Source organism: Chlorocebus sabaeus, chromosome 1 (genome assembly GCF_047675955.1).
Source record: "Chlorocebus sabaeus isolate Y175 chromosome 1, mChlSab1.0.hap1, whole genome shotgun sequence".
NCBI lineage: Eukaryota > Metazoa > Chordata > Mammalia > Primates > Cercopithecidae > Chlorocebus > Chlorocebus sabaeus.
In genome coordinates, this window is record NC_132904.1 from 7,447,291 (window position 1) to 7,466,650 (window position 19,360).

The 19,360-nt window shown below is 40.1% G+C and overlaps 1 protein-coding gene across 1 annotated transcript in view; it reads right to left on the minus strand.

Annotated features, from left to right (window-relative positions):
- The window catches only part of TOP6BL (TOP6B like initiator of meiotic double strand breaks), a 101,753-nt gene that overhangs the window by 42,900 nt on the left and 39,493 nt on the right, over window positions 1-19,360 (minus strand). The window contains exons 4-8 of the mRNA XM_073013665.1: window positions 14,642-14,751; window positions 6,519-6,602; window positions 4,385-4,440; window positions 3,981-4,052; window positions 881-1,073 (exon numbers count right to left, since the gene is read on the minus strand). Coding sequence (XP_072869766.1) covers window positions 881-1,073; window positions 3,981-4,052; window positions 4,385-4,440; window positions 6,519-6,602; window positions 14,642-14,751 — 515 coding nt within the window. The remainder of the gene's footprint in view (window positions 1-880; window positions 1,074-3,980; window positions 4,053-4,384; window positions 4,441-6,518; window positions 6,603-14,641; window positions 14,752-19,360) is intronic.

Sequence of the window (19,360 nt, forward strand, 5' to 3'; positions counted from 1 at the left end):
TTTCACCATATTGGCCAGGCTGGTCTCAAACCCTTGACCCTCAAGTGACCTGCCCGCCTCAGCCTGCCAAAGTGCTGGGATTACAGGTGTAAGCCACTGCACCCAGTCGTCAAGCACTCATGATTTTAATCCAGTTCACTTACTTATTTACTTAGTATTACTAACTTCTGCCTCTTATCCATACTCTATAATGCTGCTAAAGACTTCTCCCAAAACATTCGATGGTTTTTGTTTTTGTTTTTGTTTTTGTTTTGAGATGGAGTCTCGCTCTGTCACCCAGGCTGGAATGCAGTGGCGCAATCTCGGCTCCGCCTCCCTGATTCACGCCATTCTCCTGCCTCAGCCTCCTGAGTAGCTGGGACTACAGGCACCCACCACTACGTCCGGCTAATTTTGTGTATTTTTAGTAGAGACAGGGTTTCACTGCGTTAGTCAGGATGGCCTTGATCTCCTGACCTCATGATCCACTCACCTTGGCCTCCCAAAGTGCTGGGATTACAGGTGTGAGCCACTGCACCCAGCCACATTCAATGGTTTCTTACTGTACAGAGAATAAAGTTCACAATCCTTAGTATGGCACTCAAGATCAACCATATTCAACTCCAGACTACTTTTCTAGCCCCATCTCTTCCTCGTGCACCATTCATTTCAGGCTTCAGTCATATTGGATTGTATGAAAAATGCATGGCATGTGTCACATTTTACAGTTTTCAGTTCCCTGGCAAAATTTTCAAGCTTGGCTTTCACATTAGATTATATGTTTTCACACAAATCATACATATTTGTAGATGCAGAATTCACATACTAAAGGCTTTCCTAAACTGGGATATAAAAACCCATTCTAAAGATAATTGGATGGAACTTTTCATCAAAAGGATATGGAAACTGAATAAATCCTGTTAAGCTGGTTGGAAGAAACCTTTGGGCTGGGGCACAGTGCAGCTGCTGGAGTCAGTATCAGTTCTCCCAACAAGTCCATGCCATCCATGTCTTCAGGGATGAAAAGTATTACTGGATGTCCTAGCACAGGGTGAATTCTGCTGCAGTGTGATTCAATTGTACCAAAATTTGGTCTACTGTTAGAAAACAGACAAGTCAAATTTAACGTTTTTTCCTCTTAAGAAATTATTTAAAAGAGCGTTCAAAATTATTTTTATAACCTCTAGTATATGTATAACCATATAACGTGCCATATCAGTTTTGTTGGAATAAATAACTTATGTCTCACTAGAATCACAGCAATGGAAATAGTACAAAAATTGGCATTTCAGAGATGGTATCATGGCTCCTGCTTTTGCTGCCACTAATGGATGCTTCTTAGTTTCTCTTTTAAAAAGCATTTTAGACCCGGTATGGTGGCTCACGCCTGTAATCCTAGCACTTTGGGAAGCTGAGGCAGATGGATCACTTGAGGTCAGGAGTTCAAGACCAACCTGGCCAACATGGTGAAACTCCATCTCTACTAAAGATACAATAGCTGGGCGTGATGGTGCATGCCTGTAATCCCAGGTACTCAGGAGGCTGAGGCAAGAGAATCATTTGAACCTGGGAAGCGGAGGTCGCAGTGAGCTGATAATGCGCCACTGTACCCCAGCCTGAGCGACACAGCAAGACTATGTCTCGAAAAATAAATATTATTATTTTATTTTATTAGAGATGGGGTCTTACTATGTTTACTAGGCTGGTCTCAAACTCCTGGCCTCAAGCAATCTTTCTGCCTTGGCCTCCCATAGTGCTGGGACTACAGGTGTGAGACATCATGACCAGCCTGTTACTTATTCTCAAGTATATTTCCTCCACTAAAATTAATCTTTGGTTCTGGGCAAATTTTCAAATTCATTCAAAGGTCAGCATTGTGTGAGGGGGTCCATGAATCACAAATGGCCTAAAACTGGCCCCATGATACTTAGAAGTCTGCTCTCATACATGCTACACCTTCCGCTGAAGAGGTCTGAGGTTGCTGTTTGATAGTAACAATGAGAAAAAAATCAGGCCATCTTTCTCTCCTAGAAAGAATCTAGTAAAATTTTGTTACTTTCCAATAGCTCTTTTCTAAATAGAGAGAAAATAGTCAACCTGAGAGAGCTGATTAAGAATGAATGAATTAATTAAAAGAGAGGAAATATTAATGAACCTTTTCCTTTATCTCTAATCAGGTCATCCAAGGAAACACATCTACAAAAATTGGCTCAGAGGCTTAAACTTCTGTCAGTAAAACTATGATGATAAGCTGCTACCTGTAAGGATTGTTTAGTATTAGAGGATCACTAAAGAAAGATATGGGGTGGGAAAATTATAACCTGTATATTAAATGACGAAAATGTTCTCATCTGAGGTGTAATTTTGGGTGAGAATAAGAAAACAGACTAAAACTCAAAGGCAGTCTCTTTAAGCCTTAAGAGACTCTGACTACTAGTGTTGCCTCTGGGCACATAAATAGAAGCAGAAACTAATGAATAAAGACTAAATTAGGACTGGACACAGTGGCTCACATCTGTAATCCCAGCTCTTTGAAAGGCCAAGGCAGGATGATTGCTTGAGTCCAGGAGTTTGAGACCAACCTAGGCAACACCCTCATCTCTACAAAAAAAAAATTTTTTTATTAGCAGCATATGGGCTGGGCGCAGTGGCTCACGCCTGTAATCTCAGCACTTTGGGAGGCCGAGGTGGGTGGATCACGAGGTCAGGAGATCGAGACCATCTTGGCCAACATGGTGAAACCCCATCTTTACTAAAAGTACAAAAAAATTAGCCGGGCATGGTCACGTGTGCCTGTAGTTCCAGCTACTCAGGAGGCTGAGGCAGGAGAATCACTTGAACCCAGGAGGTGGAGGTTGCAGTGAGCCGAGATCTGCACTCCAGCCTAGGTGACAGAGTGAGATTCTGTTCCAAAAAAAAAAAAAAAAATTGGCAGCATATGGTAGCATAGTTCTGTGGTCCTAGCTACTAGCTACTCGGGAGGCTGAGGTGGGAAAATGAGCCCAGGAATTAGAGGCTGCAGTGAGCTATGATGGCGTCTGGGCTGAACAGAGTGAGACCCTGTCTCAAAAAAAGAAAGAATAAATTAATTGGACTTAAGCATATGTTAGGTCTTTTCTTGATATAATTCATTTTCGCTTTGGATTCTGTGGTAGTTAAATGGCACAGGAAGGCAAGACAGAAGGGCTCTGTGTGTTCCATATTGTTTACCACCTCCTCCATGGATTTTTTACATTTTTTATTATTACTATTTTTTGAGACGGACTCTTGCTCTGTCGCTGGAGTGCAGTGGCGTGATCTCGGCTCACTGCAACCTCCGCCTCCCGAGTTCAAGCGATTCTCATGCTTTGGCCTCCCAAGTAGCTGGGATTACAGGCATGTGCTACCATGCCCAGCTAATTTTTGTAATTTTAGCAGAGACGGGGTTTTGCCATTTTGGCCAGGCTAGTCTCAAACTCTTGACCTCAAGTGATCCATCCACTTCAGCCTCCCAAAGTGCTGGGATTACAGGCATGAGCCACTGTGCCTGACCAGATTTACTTTCTTGGAGTCTGAAGAAGATGGAGATGGACAGAGAGATGATTTCCAAACCTATGCAAAATGCTGATGCACAAAAAATAATGTACAATGAATTCCTTTGTATTCATACTAACTCTCTAGCCAAGAATTCAAGTAAAGTTTTAAATTCAGTCTTCTCTTCTCATGCCTAAATGGGACTGGAACTAGCAGGGTCTGTTTCGTTTCATTTACAGAAGAAAATAAGGCCTGGAGAGAAGAAGGCACATGTCTTCAGGTCATTTAGAATAGATTAAAGTACATAAATAACTTAAAATAGCAGTTTTCAACATTAAAAAAAAGTTTTACTTCTGCTTTTCTTATAGGGAAGCTGACACCTGGCACTTATAAATGACAAGTGAGACAATTTCCAATTTCTACCCACATTCATACTCAAGAGAGAAGAGTAAAATATGCAGAGGGACAACAAGGCTTTATGCCTTCACCTCACATAATGCTGAGAGTCGACCACAAGAGCAATTCCATTCCCAAGGTTCAAAGTGGGTTCATTCTCTACCCTGCAAAGCAAAGCAAAGCTAAGCCATCTCTCAAATATTCTAAAATCAATCTGTTTGACACAAATTTTGGCCCATGACTACTACCACCCCAGTGATTACTAGAATTCAGTAACTAATTAACCAAGGGGAAAATGGTAATATTTAAGTTTACCCCCTCTAGAGACAGGGATGAATCTACTAAAATAATAAAATGTGGGGGTGTCAGAAAATTAGTTTCAAGGTGACTTTGGGTCAAGATATCAAACTGTGAATCTTTTGGAAATAGGACAATAATAGCTGAGAAAAACTGCAGAGCCGCAGCATCATCTTAAGCCATAGACCTAAGAACTTACTCAAAGATCTCTGTGGAGAGGATTCCATTTACCTTTACACTGAAATTAAATCTGACCTGCAAAACAATAAATTAAGTGTGAGATTTAACATGAGCTAAGATACAGATTAAAAACTTCCATATCTAATCCCTAAAGAAAAAAGATAAGTTTAAAAAATTTTAAATTAGTATTACTTTTAATTGATAAACTATAACTGTATACATTCATAGGGTACAGTGTGGTGTTTTGATATATGTATACAATGTGGAATGATTAAATCAAGTAGATTAACATCTATCACACAACTTACTAGCATTTTTTGTGGTGAGACATTTGAAATTTACTCTCAGCTATTTTGAAATACATAATATATTATTATTGACTATAGTCACCCCCCTGTGAAATAAGATTCTAAAAACTTATTCCTCCTGTCTAACTGAGACTTTGTACCCTTTAACTAACAACTCCCTATTTCCTTCCTTGACCCACTCCCAGCCTCTGGTAACCACCATTCTATTCTCTACTATGAATTTGATTTTTTCAGATTCCACATATAAGTGAAATCATACAGTTTTTGTGTTTCTGTTGATAAAGAAAATGTGGTATATACACAATGGAATACAGTTAGCTTTTTTTTTTTTCTTAGTTTTTTGAGACAGGGTCTTACTCTTGATATTCTATCAAAATTTCTTGGCCAGGCATGATGGCTTACACCTATAATCCCAGCATTTTGGGAGTCTGAGACAGGTGGATCACTTGAGGCCAGGAGTTCAAGATCAGCTTGGCCAACATGGCGAAACCCCATCTCTACTAAAAATACAAAAATTAGCTAGATGTGGTGGTGCACACCTGTAATCCCAGCCACTCAGGGAGCTGAGGCAGGAGAATCACTTGAACCTGGGAGATGGAGGCTGCAGTGAGCCAAGATCAAGCCACTGCACTCCAGCATGGGTGACAGAGCAGAACCCTGTCTCAGGAGAAAAAAAAAAAAATCCTTATTTGTTCTTATAGTCATTTTAGAAAAGGAGATAAACAGCAAGGTTTATTATCTAGGTTTAACAAAAAACAAAGCACACAGGAGGGAAGAGGTATCTAAAGTGATACAATAAAGCAATAAAAAAAAAAAACCAAAAACTGAAAATAACCCAAAACAAAGCTCTCTCTATCCAGAGGTTTCTCAGCTATAACACATAACCATCATTAAGATTGCCTTGGCCGGGTGTGGTGGCTCACACCTTAATTCCAGCACTTTGGGAGGCCGAGGTGGGTGGATCACCTGAGGTCAGGAGTTTGAGACCAGCCTGGCCAACAAAATGAAACCCCATCTCTACTAAAAATACAAAAATTAGCCGGGCATGGTGGTGCACACCTGTTATCTCAGCTACTAGGAAGGCGGAGGCAGGAGAATGGCTTGAATCTGAGAGGCAGAGGTTGCAGTGAGCCGAGATCACGCCACTCACTAGGCAAGAGTGAGATTCTGTCTCTCAAAAAAAAAAAAAAAAAGATTGCCTTGGGCCAGATGCGGTGCCTCACACCTGTAATCCCAGCATATTGGGAGACCAAAGTAGGATTGTTTAAGCCCAGGAGTTAGAGACTAGCCTGGGTCATATAGTGAGACCTTGTCTCTCTAAAAAAAATAATAATAAATAAATAAATAAATAAAACTGTCTTAAGGACATAGAAACCAAATCAATTCAATATTGAAAGTTGAAAGTTGTCTTTTTTTTTTTTTTTCCCAACATGGGTCTCACTCTGTCACCTATGCTGGAGGGCAGTGGCACAATCATAGCTCACTGCAGACTCAACCTCCTGGGCTCAAGCAATCCTCTCACCTCACTCTCCTGAGGAACTGGAATTACAGGAGCTCACTACCACAATTGGTTAATTAAAAAATTTTTTTTTTGTAGAGACAGAGTCTCACCATGTTGCCTTGGCTGGTCGTAAACTCCTGAACTCAAGCAATCCTCCCGCCTCAGCCTCCCAAAGTGTTGGTATTACAGGTATGAGCCGCCATGACCTCAAATTTTAAGTGTTTTAATCATCTTCATTGAAAGAAAAAGAACCAATCATATCTGTCCATGTCCTACACAGTAAAGGTCTCTGGAAAACAATGACTTAAACAAGAGAATCATTATTGTACAAAGCAACAGCTTACCTTAGGGTGCACCATGATGATTTTACGTAAAAAATGCTTTATAAACAGACAATCTGTCATCAAGGTTCTGGGCTTTTCATCAACCTGTAATAATACAACAAAAACACCTACCACACATACACAATCTCAAGAGCACAAATGAATTAAATTATGGTATTTTTTCTCTTCTAAAAGTAACTATACCTCAGAAAGCTTTTTGGGCAACCAAAGGGAGACATCTTTGGGAATGAGAATCGTATGCAAAAGAAAATCTAAATAGCTATCACTTCTTGGGTTAGAGTATCTGTTACATGGAACTTCAGGAGACACAAGAACAAAGATCAGAGTAAAACTCATAATGTCAAAACCACCTTTGGGGACAAATTTAAAAGTAATTCAGACTGAAGTTGATAAGAATAACTCTACCATCCTAATGTGCTTTGGAACAATCTGTATTAAGAATGTGAGTTATGCTTTTTTAGAAAGAAATTTTTTTTTTTTTTTTTTTTTTGAGGTAGAGTCTCGCTCTGTCGCCCAGGCTGGAGTGCAGTGGCCAGATCTCAGCTCACTGCAAGCTCCGCCTCCCGGGTTCCCGCCATTCTCCTGCCTCAGCCTCCCGAGTAGCTGGGATTACAGGCGCCTGCCACCTCGCCCGGCTAGATTTTTGTATTTTTTAGTAGAGACGGGGTTTCACTGTATTAGCCAGGATGGTCTTGATCTCCTGACCTCGTGATCCGCCCGTCTCGGCCTCCCAAAGTGCTGGGATTACAGGCTTGAGCCACCGCGCCCGGCTTAGAAAGAAATTTTTAAAAAAGAATCTGAGTGGAGTCAAAGGAGCAAACACTAAAAGGAACCTATTTTTGACATCAATCCATTAATCCAAACATTTATTTATAAAGAAAAGTTGTAGAGCAAAAAGCTCAAAAGTCAGAAGACCTGTGTTTTAGTACTGGTTCTGTAAAAAAAAAAAAAAAAATTAAATGCTCATGGAAAAAAAAAATCACTGCTCTGGACCTCATTTCCTAATCTGCAAAACAGGGATAAAACCTGCCCCTTTGACCTCACAGAACTGTTTTAAGGATCCATATATTTGAAAGTATAGGCTGGGCATGTTGGCTCATGCCTTAATCCCAGCACTTTGGGAGGTTGAGGTGGGCGAATCACCTGAGGTCAGGAGTTTGACACCAACCTGGCCAACATGGTGAAACCCCATCTCTACTAAAAATACAAAAATTAGCCAGGCATGGTGGCATGCGCCTGCAATTCCAGCTACTCAGGAGTCTAAGGCAGGAGAACTGCTTGAACCTGGGAAGTGGAGGTTGCAGTGAACCAAGATGGTGCCCCTGCACTCCAGCCTGGGTGACAGAGCTAGACTCCGTCTCCAAAAAAAAAAAAAAAAAAAAAGAAACTGTGTATTATACATGGTAACAATAATAGATATCACTCATTGAATACCTACTATGTGACAAGTATTGTACAGTTGTTATATATATACTACCTCACAATAATCCTGAAAGGTAGGTATTACAATCTCTTCTTCGTAGATTTTTTTTTTTTTTTTGAGATGGAGTTTTGCTGTTGTTGCCCAGGCTGGAGTACAGTGGCATGATCTCGGCTCACTGCAACCTCTGCCTCTTGGGTTCAAGCGATTCTCCTGCCTCAGCCTCCTGAGTAGCTGGGACTACAGGTGCGCACCACCGTGCCTGGCTGATTTTTTGTATTTTCAGTAGAGACGGGGTTTCACCATGTTGGACAGCTGGTCTCGAACTCCTGACCTCAGGTGATCTGCCCACCTTGGCCTCCCAAAGTGCTGGGATTACAGACATAAGCCACCATGCCCGGCCCCTTCTTTGTAGATTTTTTTTAAGAGGCTCAGTAAAGTTAAGCAACATGCCTAAGGTCACTTAGCTGTTCAGTGGTACAGCCAGAACTTGACTGTAAGTCTTTCTTTTTTGTTTTTTGAGTGACCTTAAGTCTTTCTAATACCAATTCCCCAAGTTCTTGCCAATATACTACAAACACTTCCCTACAAATATAAGATTTACCACTAGGTGAAGACTCTACTGCAGGAATGGTGCTAAGGTATCTTATTTATATTATCTCATTTAACCTTCACAAAAACTCTATTGGGTACCCAAATTTTATAGATAAAAGATTGTGCAGGATCTGGATTTTTAAAAATGAAGGAAAAAAAATAAACGTTTTACAAAACAGTCCCAAAAAGGTTAAACAGCTTGTCCAAGATTAGCCAGGTCAATTTGGCTCTAAATCTTTAGCATTAACCACTTACCTATACTGACTCACTATTGTAGTGTTCCTAAAACCAAAGTTAGAAACAGTCTCCTAGAAAATGTAGAAGTCCAAAAAAGTGAAAGAAGAAATACAATCAGAAATCAGTAGGCTTTTATTGTTGGCTCAGAGAATACAGAGCCATGTACTAGGTATATGTTTAAAAAAAACAGGTCCCAGATGTCAAAATTTGGTAACACAAAAAGAAACACACAAATATAGAAGGATAAGCTATTATAATATTTTTATTGTATTTATTACTTTTTTTTTTTTTTTTTTTTTTTTTTTTTTTTTTTTAAGAAATAAGGTCTTGCTTTGTCACTCAGGCTGGAATGCAGTGGCATGATCATAGCTCACTGTAACCTCGAACTCCTGGGCTCCAGCGACCCTCCCACCTCAGCCTCCCAAGTAGCTAGGACTACAAGTGTGTACCACCACACCTGGCTAATTTTTATTTTTTAATTTTCTGCAGAGACAGGGTCTCATTATGTTGCCCAGGCTGGTCTCAAACTCTTGGCCTCAAGCAGTCCTCCCACCTTGGCCTCCCAAAGCGCTAGAATTACAGACATAAGCCACTGCACCTGGCTTTTTAATGTTTTTTATAAGTACACTGAAAAAGAAGTCAAAAACTGTGGCAATAGGTTGGGATTTAAAAATAGAAAAAATTGGGCCAGGTGCAGTGACTCACACCTGTAATCCCAGCACTTTGGGAGGCCAAGGTGGGTGGATCACCTCAGGTCAGGAGTTCAAGGCCAGGGCTGGCCAAGATGGTGAAACCCCATCTCTACTAAAAATACAAAAATTAGCCTGGAGTGGTGGCAGGCGCCTGTGATCCCAGCTACTCAGGAGGCTGAGGCAAAGAACTGCTTGAACCTGGAAGGTGGAGGTTGCAGTGAGCTGAGATCACACCACTGCACTCCAGGCTAGGTGACAGAGCAAGACTCTGTCTGGAAAAAAAAAAAAATATATATATATATATATTTGAAAAAGTATTTGAAAAAATTGTTACAAAAATGGGCTGGGTACGGTGGCTCATGCCTGTAATCCCAGCACTTTGGGATGCTGAAGTGGGCAGATCACTTGAGGTCAGGAGTTCAAGATCAGCCTGGCCAACATGGTGAAACCCCATCTCTACTAAAAAAACACAAAAAAATTAGCCAAGTATGATGGCACGCGCCTGTAATCCCAGCTACTTGGGAGGCTAAGACACAAGAATCGCTTGAACCTGGGACGGAGGTTGCAGTGAGCTGAGATCGTGCCACCGCACTCCAGCCTGGGTGACAGAGTGAGATTCCATCTCAAAAAAAAAAAAAAAAAAATTATTACCAAAATCGATAGGGGATTATTAGAAAATTCTGTAAACACATCTAGGATTATTCAGGCATGTAAACAGTGGTAATTAAATAATAACTGCAGTCTGTATACATATCATAGTCACATCCTTCATTTTTGAAATTTTAGTATAAAATGTTTAAACCAAAAAGCAATAGTCTTTAAAGCGTTTTCTGTACTTACCACTTCCAAAACAACTTCTTGGAACAGTTTCAAAGCTTTGTAACCTTGGTGATTATAGGGCGTATCACAGAGCGCGCTAATTATATCTAACAGTAAGACAACTGAAGTGAAAGTTCCTTGAGCAACTACTGGAGAGAGGCTACAATGAATAATGATGATATTTACTGAATACTTCCTACATGCCAAGCAGTTTCTATGCAAGTAAGAAATAATTCCATTTTATAGAAGAGGATAATGAGACTCAATAAGCTAATTAATTTGTCCAAGGTCACACACAGCTAGTTAAGTGGCAGCAGTGGGATTCATAACTAAAGCTGACTAACTCCAAAGTCCACATTCTAATGCAGTGCTGCCTCTCCAAAAATGTTCATTTTCTGTGTATACAGGTAGCTATCTGAATGGGGTAATATATAATCTATCAATATTTTTTATAGAGCCTGACAAGCAATGCTTATGTATGACTATCCAATATATGCATTTACTCACTCATAAAATATTAATGTGTCTTATTATGTACCTGGGCTTATAAAAATAAATAAGACAATCTCAGAATTAGAAGAGTTCACAGTTCAGTAGATGAGAGAGACTAATTTAGATGACAATTTGAAATTTAGATAAATGAGGTGCTAAAGGAATACAGCAGAAGGACTGACACCTAACCCAGACTTAGGATAAAGTGACTAATGTCAGGTCAGAGAGGATAGTTAATACAACACAACTAACCCCTTAAAAGGGGTCAGAGGCCCCTTCTAAGATCTACTTATAGAATTATTAGAGAGAGGAGGCCAGGCGTGGTGGCTTATGCCTGTAATCCTAAAGATGTACACTTTAGGAAGCTGAGGCAGGCAGATCACGAGGTCAGGAGATCGAGACCATCCTGGCTAACACAGCCCATCTCTACTAAAAATATGAAAAATTAGCTGGGCATGGTGGCAAGCACCTGTAGTCCCAGCTACTCGGGAGGTTGAGGCAGGAGAATGGCGTGAACCCAGAAGGTGGAGCTTGCAGTGAGCTGAGATTACACCACTGCACTCCAGCCTGGGTGACAGAGCAACACTCCATCTCAAAAAAGAAAAAAAAGAGAAAGAATTATTAGAGAGAAGAAGAGAGAGACGACAAAGTCTTTTACAGTTGGGTGTTGGGTGTTAGAGACCCAGTACCCCAGCCTGACATACCTACAGAAGCAGTGAACTTACTTATTTACTGTTATGAAAAAAATAGATGCTGCCAGCCCTGCACAACAGAAACCACTATTGAATCATATGGTTTTAGCCTTCACCTTTAAATATGTCTAATTATATGACAGAATATAGAAGTATGCTTTTAAATATGAACTTACACAGTCATGAGTCCTTATATTACTTTCTAGAAGAAAGTCCATCTCTTCCTATCTTACCTTAGATACATACACACAGAAGTACAGATGTATAAATATATAGATATATTTGTGCATATATGTGTTTGTACGTATATATGTATAACTCCATTCACTTGATCACTTAGTATTATTACAAAAATAAATATTAAACTTGATAAAGCTGTCGAGAAGATCTTATAAAATCAGACTGCTTTTGGAGGGACATGTTACCCAGCCTAATGAACCCCAAGATGTAAGACTAGCTGTGGGCATAAACACAAAACCCAGTATTTCTCCTAAATGAAGAAATTTCTTCCTCAGTCTTCCTTGCAATTAACTTTCCTCGCAGGCCCAAATGAATGGATCATTTATTATAGCTTTTCCATGGATATCTCTATTAGTCTTTGCTGTGAACCTTGTTACTTAACCTTTCTCCTCAATTGAGGGGTCCATGATGAAATATTTTACAATCTCCCATTTATCTCTTCCCATTCTCTTCATTCAAATATTGTTTACATAGCTGCACAGTACCAAAAACAATGAGATATAATGGAAGAAATCCGTGAGGAAATCCTTGTTTCCTTGAGGCTAATGCCATTTGACTATACTATTCTTTCACTTTTCATCTCCATCACCAGCTGACTCCTGGTCACTAAGCTCACAATTTTCCTCTGTACGCTAAATGCTGTCATCATCTTGACTGACATCCATATCCAAGCAGATAACTAGCCTAAGCAATAACTTAGTCTCGCAGTTCCCTGACCTCTTCAACAAAAATGACCTTGACCTCCACTCATTCCCAGCCACCTATTTCCATGGCCACGGCTTGGAACTGTTCCATTCTGAAAATCTTAAATTAAAATGCCCCACTCTATTGTGAAAAGATGTATACCAAGGTATTAATAATGGCTGCCTTGAAAGGCCAAATTATGCGTATTCTAAATGTCTGTTTTGATCATGCTTTGATTTTTCTGAGGGAAACACTACTTTTGCAATAAAGAAAAAAAAATAAGAGAAACTTTATCACTCTGATAACAACTTCCTATTCTTTCAAGTGTCAGAATCTCCTACAGCTAGCAAATCCGTTTTTCAGTCTCATCAAGACCTCCAGACTTCAACCTCTTCCCACGGATTAGGTGCCCTTCCTCCATACTAACATAGCATTCAGGGCTCACTTCTATCATCCATCCTGGGAATCACACCGTATTGTAATTATGTGTTTACTTCTTGATCTTTCTATTTATATTCCAAGTTCCTTGGGATCAAGTAACATATCTTAAGACAATGTACCTACAGATAGTATCTAGCTCACTGACACTGACTTGAACAAACACACGTGTCTGGATGAATAAGTAAACATTGAAATAGCCCTGATCTATATGAGTCAGACTTTGGTTCAAGTTCTAATTCTGCCACTTAACTGTTGTATGACACTGGGAGAGTCAGTCAAGTTCTTTGAATCTCAACTTTCTGATCTGTAAAATGGGGTGATAATCCTCATCCAACCCACTTCATAGACTTGTCAGGATGCTTAAACAATGTATCTAAATGTTATGTATACAAATTACTGCTTGTTCAGGCTGACTGAAACACAGAACCTCATTTCCTAGAATTGCCCTTTTTGGTTCACTGGAATCACCATTTTATTGCTACTTGACATGAATAGTTTCAGAGCTGACTAATCATTAATTGCTCCAGATTGTTTACCCTCCATTCTCCTAAAGAAGATAAGGCACAGCTAGGGATATCTGTTGTCCTGATACCATACCCATTCCTTTCAGAATGAGCATATCATTATTCAAACATGGAGAAAAGTTGCCCAAGGGCTTCTAGGAGAATGTTTACAGCACTCTAATTCGTTATGTCTCCACCAACTCCAAGGAAGGAAAATAGGAGATGAGAGAACTGTTAAAGGGAATGGAGAGTGAGTTATCACCCTCATAAATCTGGACTACAAATAAGTCAATAAAGAGATCTCTAAACCAAACTAATAAAAATGTATCCAAGTAGGATCTGCACTGGGAGTCACTTTTTATTTTCTTTATCAGGAGATCCAAATTCAAATAAAGGCTTATTTCAGTGATTCTCAAATTCATCTGCATATTAGGAATCACCTGGGATCTAAAAAATGTTCCAAAGCCTAGGCCATACCTGTTATGGACGGAATTGTGTCCCTCAAAATCCGTATGCTGAAGTCCTAACCCTCAAAGTGACTGTGTTTGAAGGTAGGGCCCTCAGGAGGTTATTAAGATTAAATGAGGCCATAAGGGTAGGGCCCTGACCCCAGGTCTTAATAGGACTGGTGTCCTTATAAAAAGATACACCAGAGCCAGGTGCCAGTAGTTCCCACCTGTAGTCCCAGCTACCAGTTACTTCGCAGGCTGAGGCAGGAAGATCACTTAAGCTCAGGACTTCAAGTCTGTAGTGTGCTATGACTGTACCTATGAATAGCCACTGCACTCCAGCCTGTGCGACATAGCAAGACCACATCTCTACCAAAAAAATTTTCAATAAAAATAAAGAGACATTAGAGATCTCTTTCTTTTCATGCACACGCAGAAAAAAAGCCATGTAAGGACACAGTAACAAGGCAGTAGTCTACAAGCCAGGAAAAGAGGCCTCACCAGAAGCCAGCCCTGACAGCACCTTGATCTTGGACGTCTAGCCTCCAGAACTGTGAGAAAATAAATCTCTATTGCTTAAGCCATCTATTCTGTGGTATTTTGTTATCGCAGCCCAAGAAGACTAATAAGTACAACACCCAGACCAATTAAATCACAATCACTCAGAGTGGGACACAGACCACAGTATTTTGGGAGTTCCTAGGTGATCTAATGTCCGCACAGGCAAGTTTGGGAACCAATGCCTTATTTCATTTCAGCTTGGAACTTTGAGGGACCTAGGCTTTTCTTTCCTGTTATTAGCTTTGCAGAAAAATAAGAATAAAATCATTAGTAATTTATAAGACCACAACAAAACCTGCCTCAAAATTCATCTGGAAGGGTGTTACCCCTGTCATGTCCTGAGGATAGCTGCCTTCCTCTGAAGTCCAAGTCAGCTTTGCAGAGATTCCGGGCAGTATGGACTGTATTTCTGTGTGAGAAGAAATGGCAACAAAGTCAAACAAGCAGTGTGGGTAAGAACCAGGATTTCTGGATTTGTTTATTAAACTGGTGAGACAAGAAGGCTTTTCTCTAATGAAAAGATTATCTACAAGATTTAAAATATGACTGGAAATGGCTATGCATCAGCAAATTGCTTGAACATTTAGAATTACTTTATGAGATTAGGACATTTAACCTCATCTTTTCAATATTTTACATTTGCTAAATCAATTTTTATTTTCTGTTAATTTCCACAAGGTCATGTTTAATGCCTGAAAGCTTCAGAACTGATAGTTCTGATATTCTTGTATTTTTAAATTAATCAACTCATTATGTAATAAACACAAGTCTAGTACATGAACTAATTTAGAGCTGAAGGCTGAAAAATTCAAGAATGACTCTCAGGCATGAACTTTTTTTTTTTTTTTTTGAGTCGGAGTCTTACACTGTCACCCAGGCTGGAGTGCAATGGTGCTATCTCGGCTCACTGCAACATCTGCCTCCTGGGTTCAAGATATGCTTATGCCTCAGCCACCCAAGTAGCTGGCATTAGAGGCATGCACCACCATGCCTCTAGGTGATCCGCCTAAAATCCGAATCTTAGGGACTACTGGCGGGTGCCTGTAATCCCAGCTACTCAGGAGGTGGGGGCAGAAGAATGGCGTGAACTCGGCAGGCGGAGCTTGCAGTGAGCTGAGATTGTGCCACTGCACCCCAGCCTGGGTGACAGATCGAGACTCTGTCTCAAAAAAAAAAAAAGGAAATCTTAGAAATTGGCCGGGCACGGTGGCTCTTGCCTGTAATTCCAGCACTTTGAGAGGCCGAGGCTGGTGGATTACCTGAGGTCAGGAGTTCGAGACCAGCCTGGACAACATGGTGAAACCCTGTCTCTACTAAAAATATTTTTAAAATTAGCCAGGCATGGTGGCAGGCACCTGTAATCCCAGCTACTTGGGAGGCTGAGGCAGGAGCATTGCTAGAACCTGGGAGGTGGAGGTTGTAGTGAGCTGAGATTGCGCCATTGCACTCCAGCCTGGGTAACAGAGCGAGACTCTCAAAAAAAAAAAAAAGAAAAGAAAAGAAAAGAAAAGAAAAAGAGAAAGGAAATCTTAGAAATTAAAGATTCAGTATTTGAAATTAAAACTGTATGGATGGCTAGATTGGACACAGTAAAAGAGCAAATTTAAAAGAAAAGTTAGTACATGAATGCTCATAGCAAGATTACTCATAATAGCTAAAAGTAGAAACAACCCAAATGTCCATCAAATGATGAATGGCTTAACCAAATGGGGAGTATTCAGCCATAAAAAGAAATGAAGTACTGTGACATGAAACAACATGGATAAACCTTGAAAACATAATAAAGAACCCACACACAAAATGCTACATATTGTATGATTCCATTTATATGAGATGTCCAAAATAAGCAAATCGACAGAGACAGAAAGTAGATTAGTGTTTGCCAAGGCACAGAGAATGAAAGTAAGCAGAGTGACTGCTAATGAGTACACGGTTTCTTTTTCAGAATGAAAATGTACTGGAATTGGATAGTGATAATAGTTATACAGGCAAGAAGCAGTGGCTGATGCCTATAGTTCCAGCACTTTGGGAGGCCAAGGCGGGAGGATCACTTGAGCCCAGGAGTTTGAGACTACCCTGGCCAATGTGGTGAAACCCCATCTCTATAAAAAATACCAAAAAATTAACTAGGTGTGGTGGTGCACAGCTCTAGTCCCAACTATTCGGAGGGCTGAAGTGGGAGGATTACCTCAGCCCAGGAGGTCAACGTTGCAGTGAACCATAATCAAGCCACTGCACTCCTACCTGGGTGACAGAGTGAGACCCTGCCAAAAAAAATATTAGTTATACAACGCTGAAAATATACTAAAAACCACTAAATTGTATACTTTAAAATGGTTGTGTTTATGGTATATGAATTTGATATCAATTAAAAGAAGAAAAGGCAAGAGATATTAAAAATAGATCCAGAAGAAGTAATGACTGAGAAATATAAAACAAAGACAGATATAAGTGCTATTTGAACAATTTTTACCAAACTTCAAGCATGATAAATTTCTAAAAAACAAGGCAAAAGCAAAAATTTAAAAAGCTACATAGTTAACACATCACAATGAAATCCAAAATAACAAGGATACGCAGAAAACCCTACAAGCTACCAAAAAAACATTAAATAGCAAAAACACCCCATGAGTTAGCAATGCTAAATGCCAGAAGATAATCCAGTACTATCTTCAAAGATCTGAAATAACTTTGAATCTGGACTCTTTTACTTTATCTATCAATCAATCAATCAATCAATCAATCATCTGTCTGTCTGTCTATCCAAGACAGGATCATGTTCTGTGGCCCAGGCTATGTGCAGTGGTGTGATCACAGCTCACTGCAGCCTCCAACTCCTGGGATCAAAGGATCCTCCTGCCTCAGCCTGCCGACTCGCTAGAACTACAGGTGTACACAATGCCCAGCTAATTTTTTTTCTTTATATTAAACTGCTTAGGGAAATTTTTGTAATTTTTTTTAGATACAGGGTCTCACTATGTTGCCCAGGCTGGTCTCGAGAGATCTTCCTGCCTCAGCCTCCCAGAGTGCTGGGATTACAGGCATGAGCCACTTCACCCAGCCAAATCTGAACTTTTAAGACAGCCAAACTACCATTACAAAATGAGAGACTTAAAATGTTTACCAACTACAAGTCCTCACTCAAATAACCACTAAACAAACCACCATGTCCATTTAAACATGAGTTTACGTTTTTGCTGAGATCATGTGGGGACAAGGAGAAAGAATGAGAGATTATTATCAGTATCAAGCTACCTCTTCACATAGGTCTTCAACTGTTAAAGATGAAATAGATAGAAAATTTTCAATCAGATGACATTATAAACACATAGCAAAACCACATACTGGGGTTTCTCCTCCCAGCATTAATGAAATAACCAAATGAGCCCTCAAACCAAAAACTACTATAAAACTGGATAAAATATATGAGACAATTGTTTTCAGGCATTGGACAACAGACAGCACAAGGTTACAATCCCTTGAGAGAAGGGAAAGTCACCAGGTTAGTCCTGTGATTGCCCTGGGTGTCTGCCTGGGGAAATTTTCCTAACTGCAGAACCGGAACATGGAACCCAAGCAGAGGACAGTGGTCCCACTAAGCTGAGGAGGCAGAGAATAGATTTTGGAGTTGTGAAAGTACCTGGAATCTGCAGGGCAGGGCACTAGAGAAGAGGGAGCTGCACAGAGTCAGGTACTAAAGTATGTGTACGAGCTCCCCATGAGTCCTTGGCCAAGGTCTGGACTATCCATGCAGAGAGTGAGACTACATATGATTCCCCAAAGAGCAGGTGCTATGGAGTTGAGAATGTCACAAGATACTAGCAAGATTTTCCAGTGCTGAAAAATGCTGGCCTTCAGGCATAGCTAGAAATGGGGAGACCTTGTTAAAACTGCTAGTGTCTAGCTGACATGCCCCACAGATAATGCTCTAGTAATGAAAACCATACTGTAGATGAAAGTCTGCTCTAGACCCACCCGAAAAAAGTCTAAGGCCATGCCTTGACAAAATCCACAGAGGAGACAGAGTTTGGAGGCTAAATGGTATCAAATTAGAAGAGTTTGAAAAATACATTGGCTTTCTACAAACCTACCCTTTAAAATGCATAAAAACAAGCCTGCACAAGGTCAAGGTGCATAGCCTACTAGAACAAAAATTAATACTCTCCAGAGATAGATAACATAATATAGAACATGATATTGTCCAGTATAAAACAAAAATTTACTAAATATGCAAAGAAATAGGAAATGATAACCCACAGTCAAGGGGGAAAAAAAGCAACTAATAGAAACAGAACCTGAGGGCCAGGTTCATGCCTATAATCCCAGCACTTGGGGGGCCAAGGCAGGAGGATCACTTGAGGCCAGGAATTTGAGACTAGCCTAGGCAACATGGCAAGACTCTTGTCTCTACAAAAAAAATTACAAATTAGCCGGGTGCGGTGGTACATGCCTGTGGTCCTAGCTACTCAAAAGGCTGAGGTGGAAGGATCACTTGAGCCCAAGAGTTGTAGGCTGCAGGAGCTATGACTGTGCCACTGCACTTTTCAGCCTGCTGACAGAGTGAGACCCTGACTCTGAAAAAAGAAAAGAAACAGAACCTGATATGGTACAGATATTACATTTAGGAAAGACTTTAAAGAATCTATTATAAATATGTTCAAAGGCTTAAAAGGCAGCCTTAATGAGTGAACTGATAGGAAATGTCAGCAGATAAATTAACACTATACAAAAAGAACCAAAAAGAAATTCTATAACTGAAAAGTTAAATCATTGAAATGAAGAATTCACTGGATAGGTTTAATAGCAGATTAGAGGTGACAGAAGAGTCAGCAAAATCACTGAAGACAAATAACAAAAACTATCCAATCTGGAGAATAAAGAAAAAAAGACTGAAGAAAAATGAATAAAGTCTTAGAAACCTGTAGGAAAATATCAGCCAGTCTAAAATATGTGTAATGGGAGTCCTAGAAGGAGGATAGGAGAATAAAATGAGAATAGGACAAGAAAAACATCGAGAA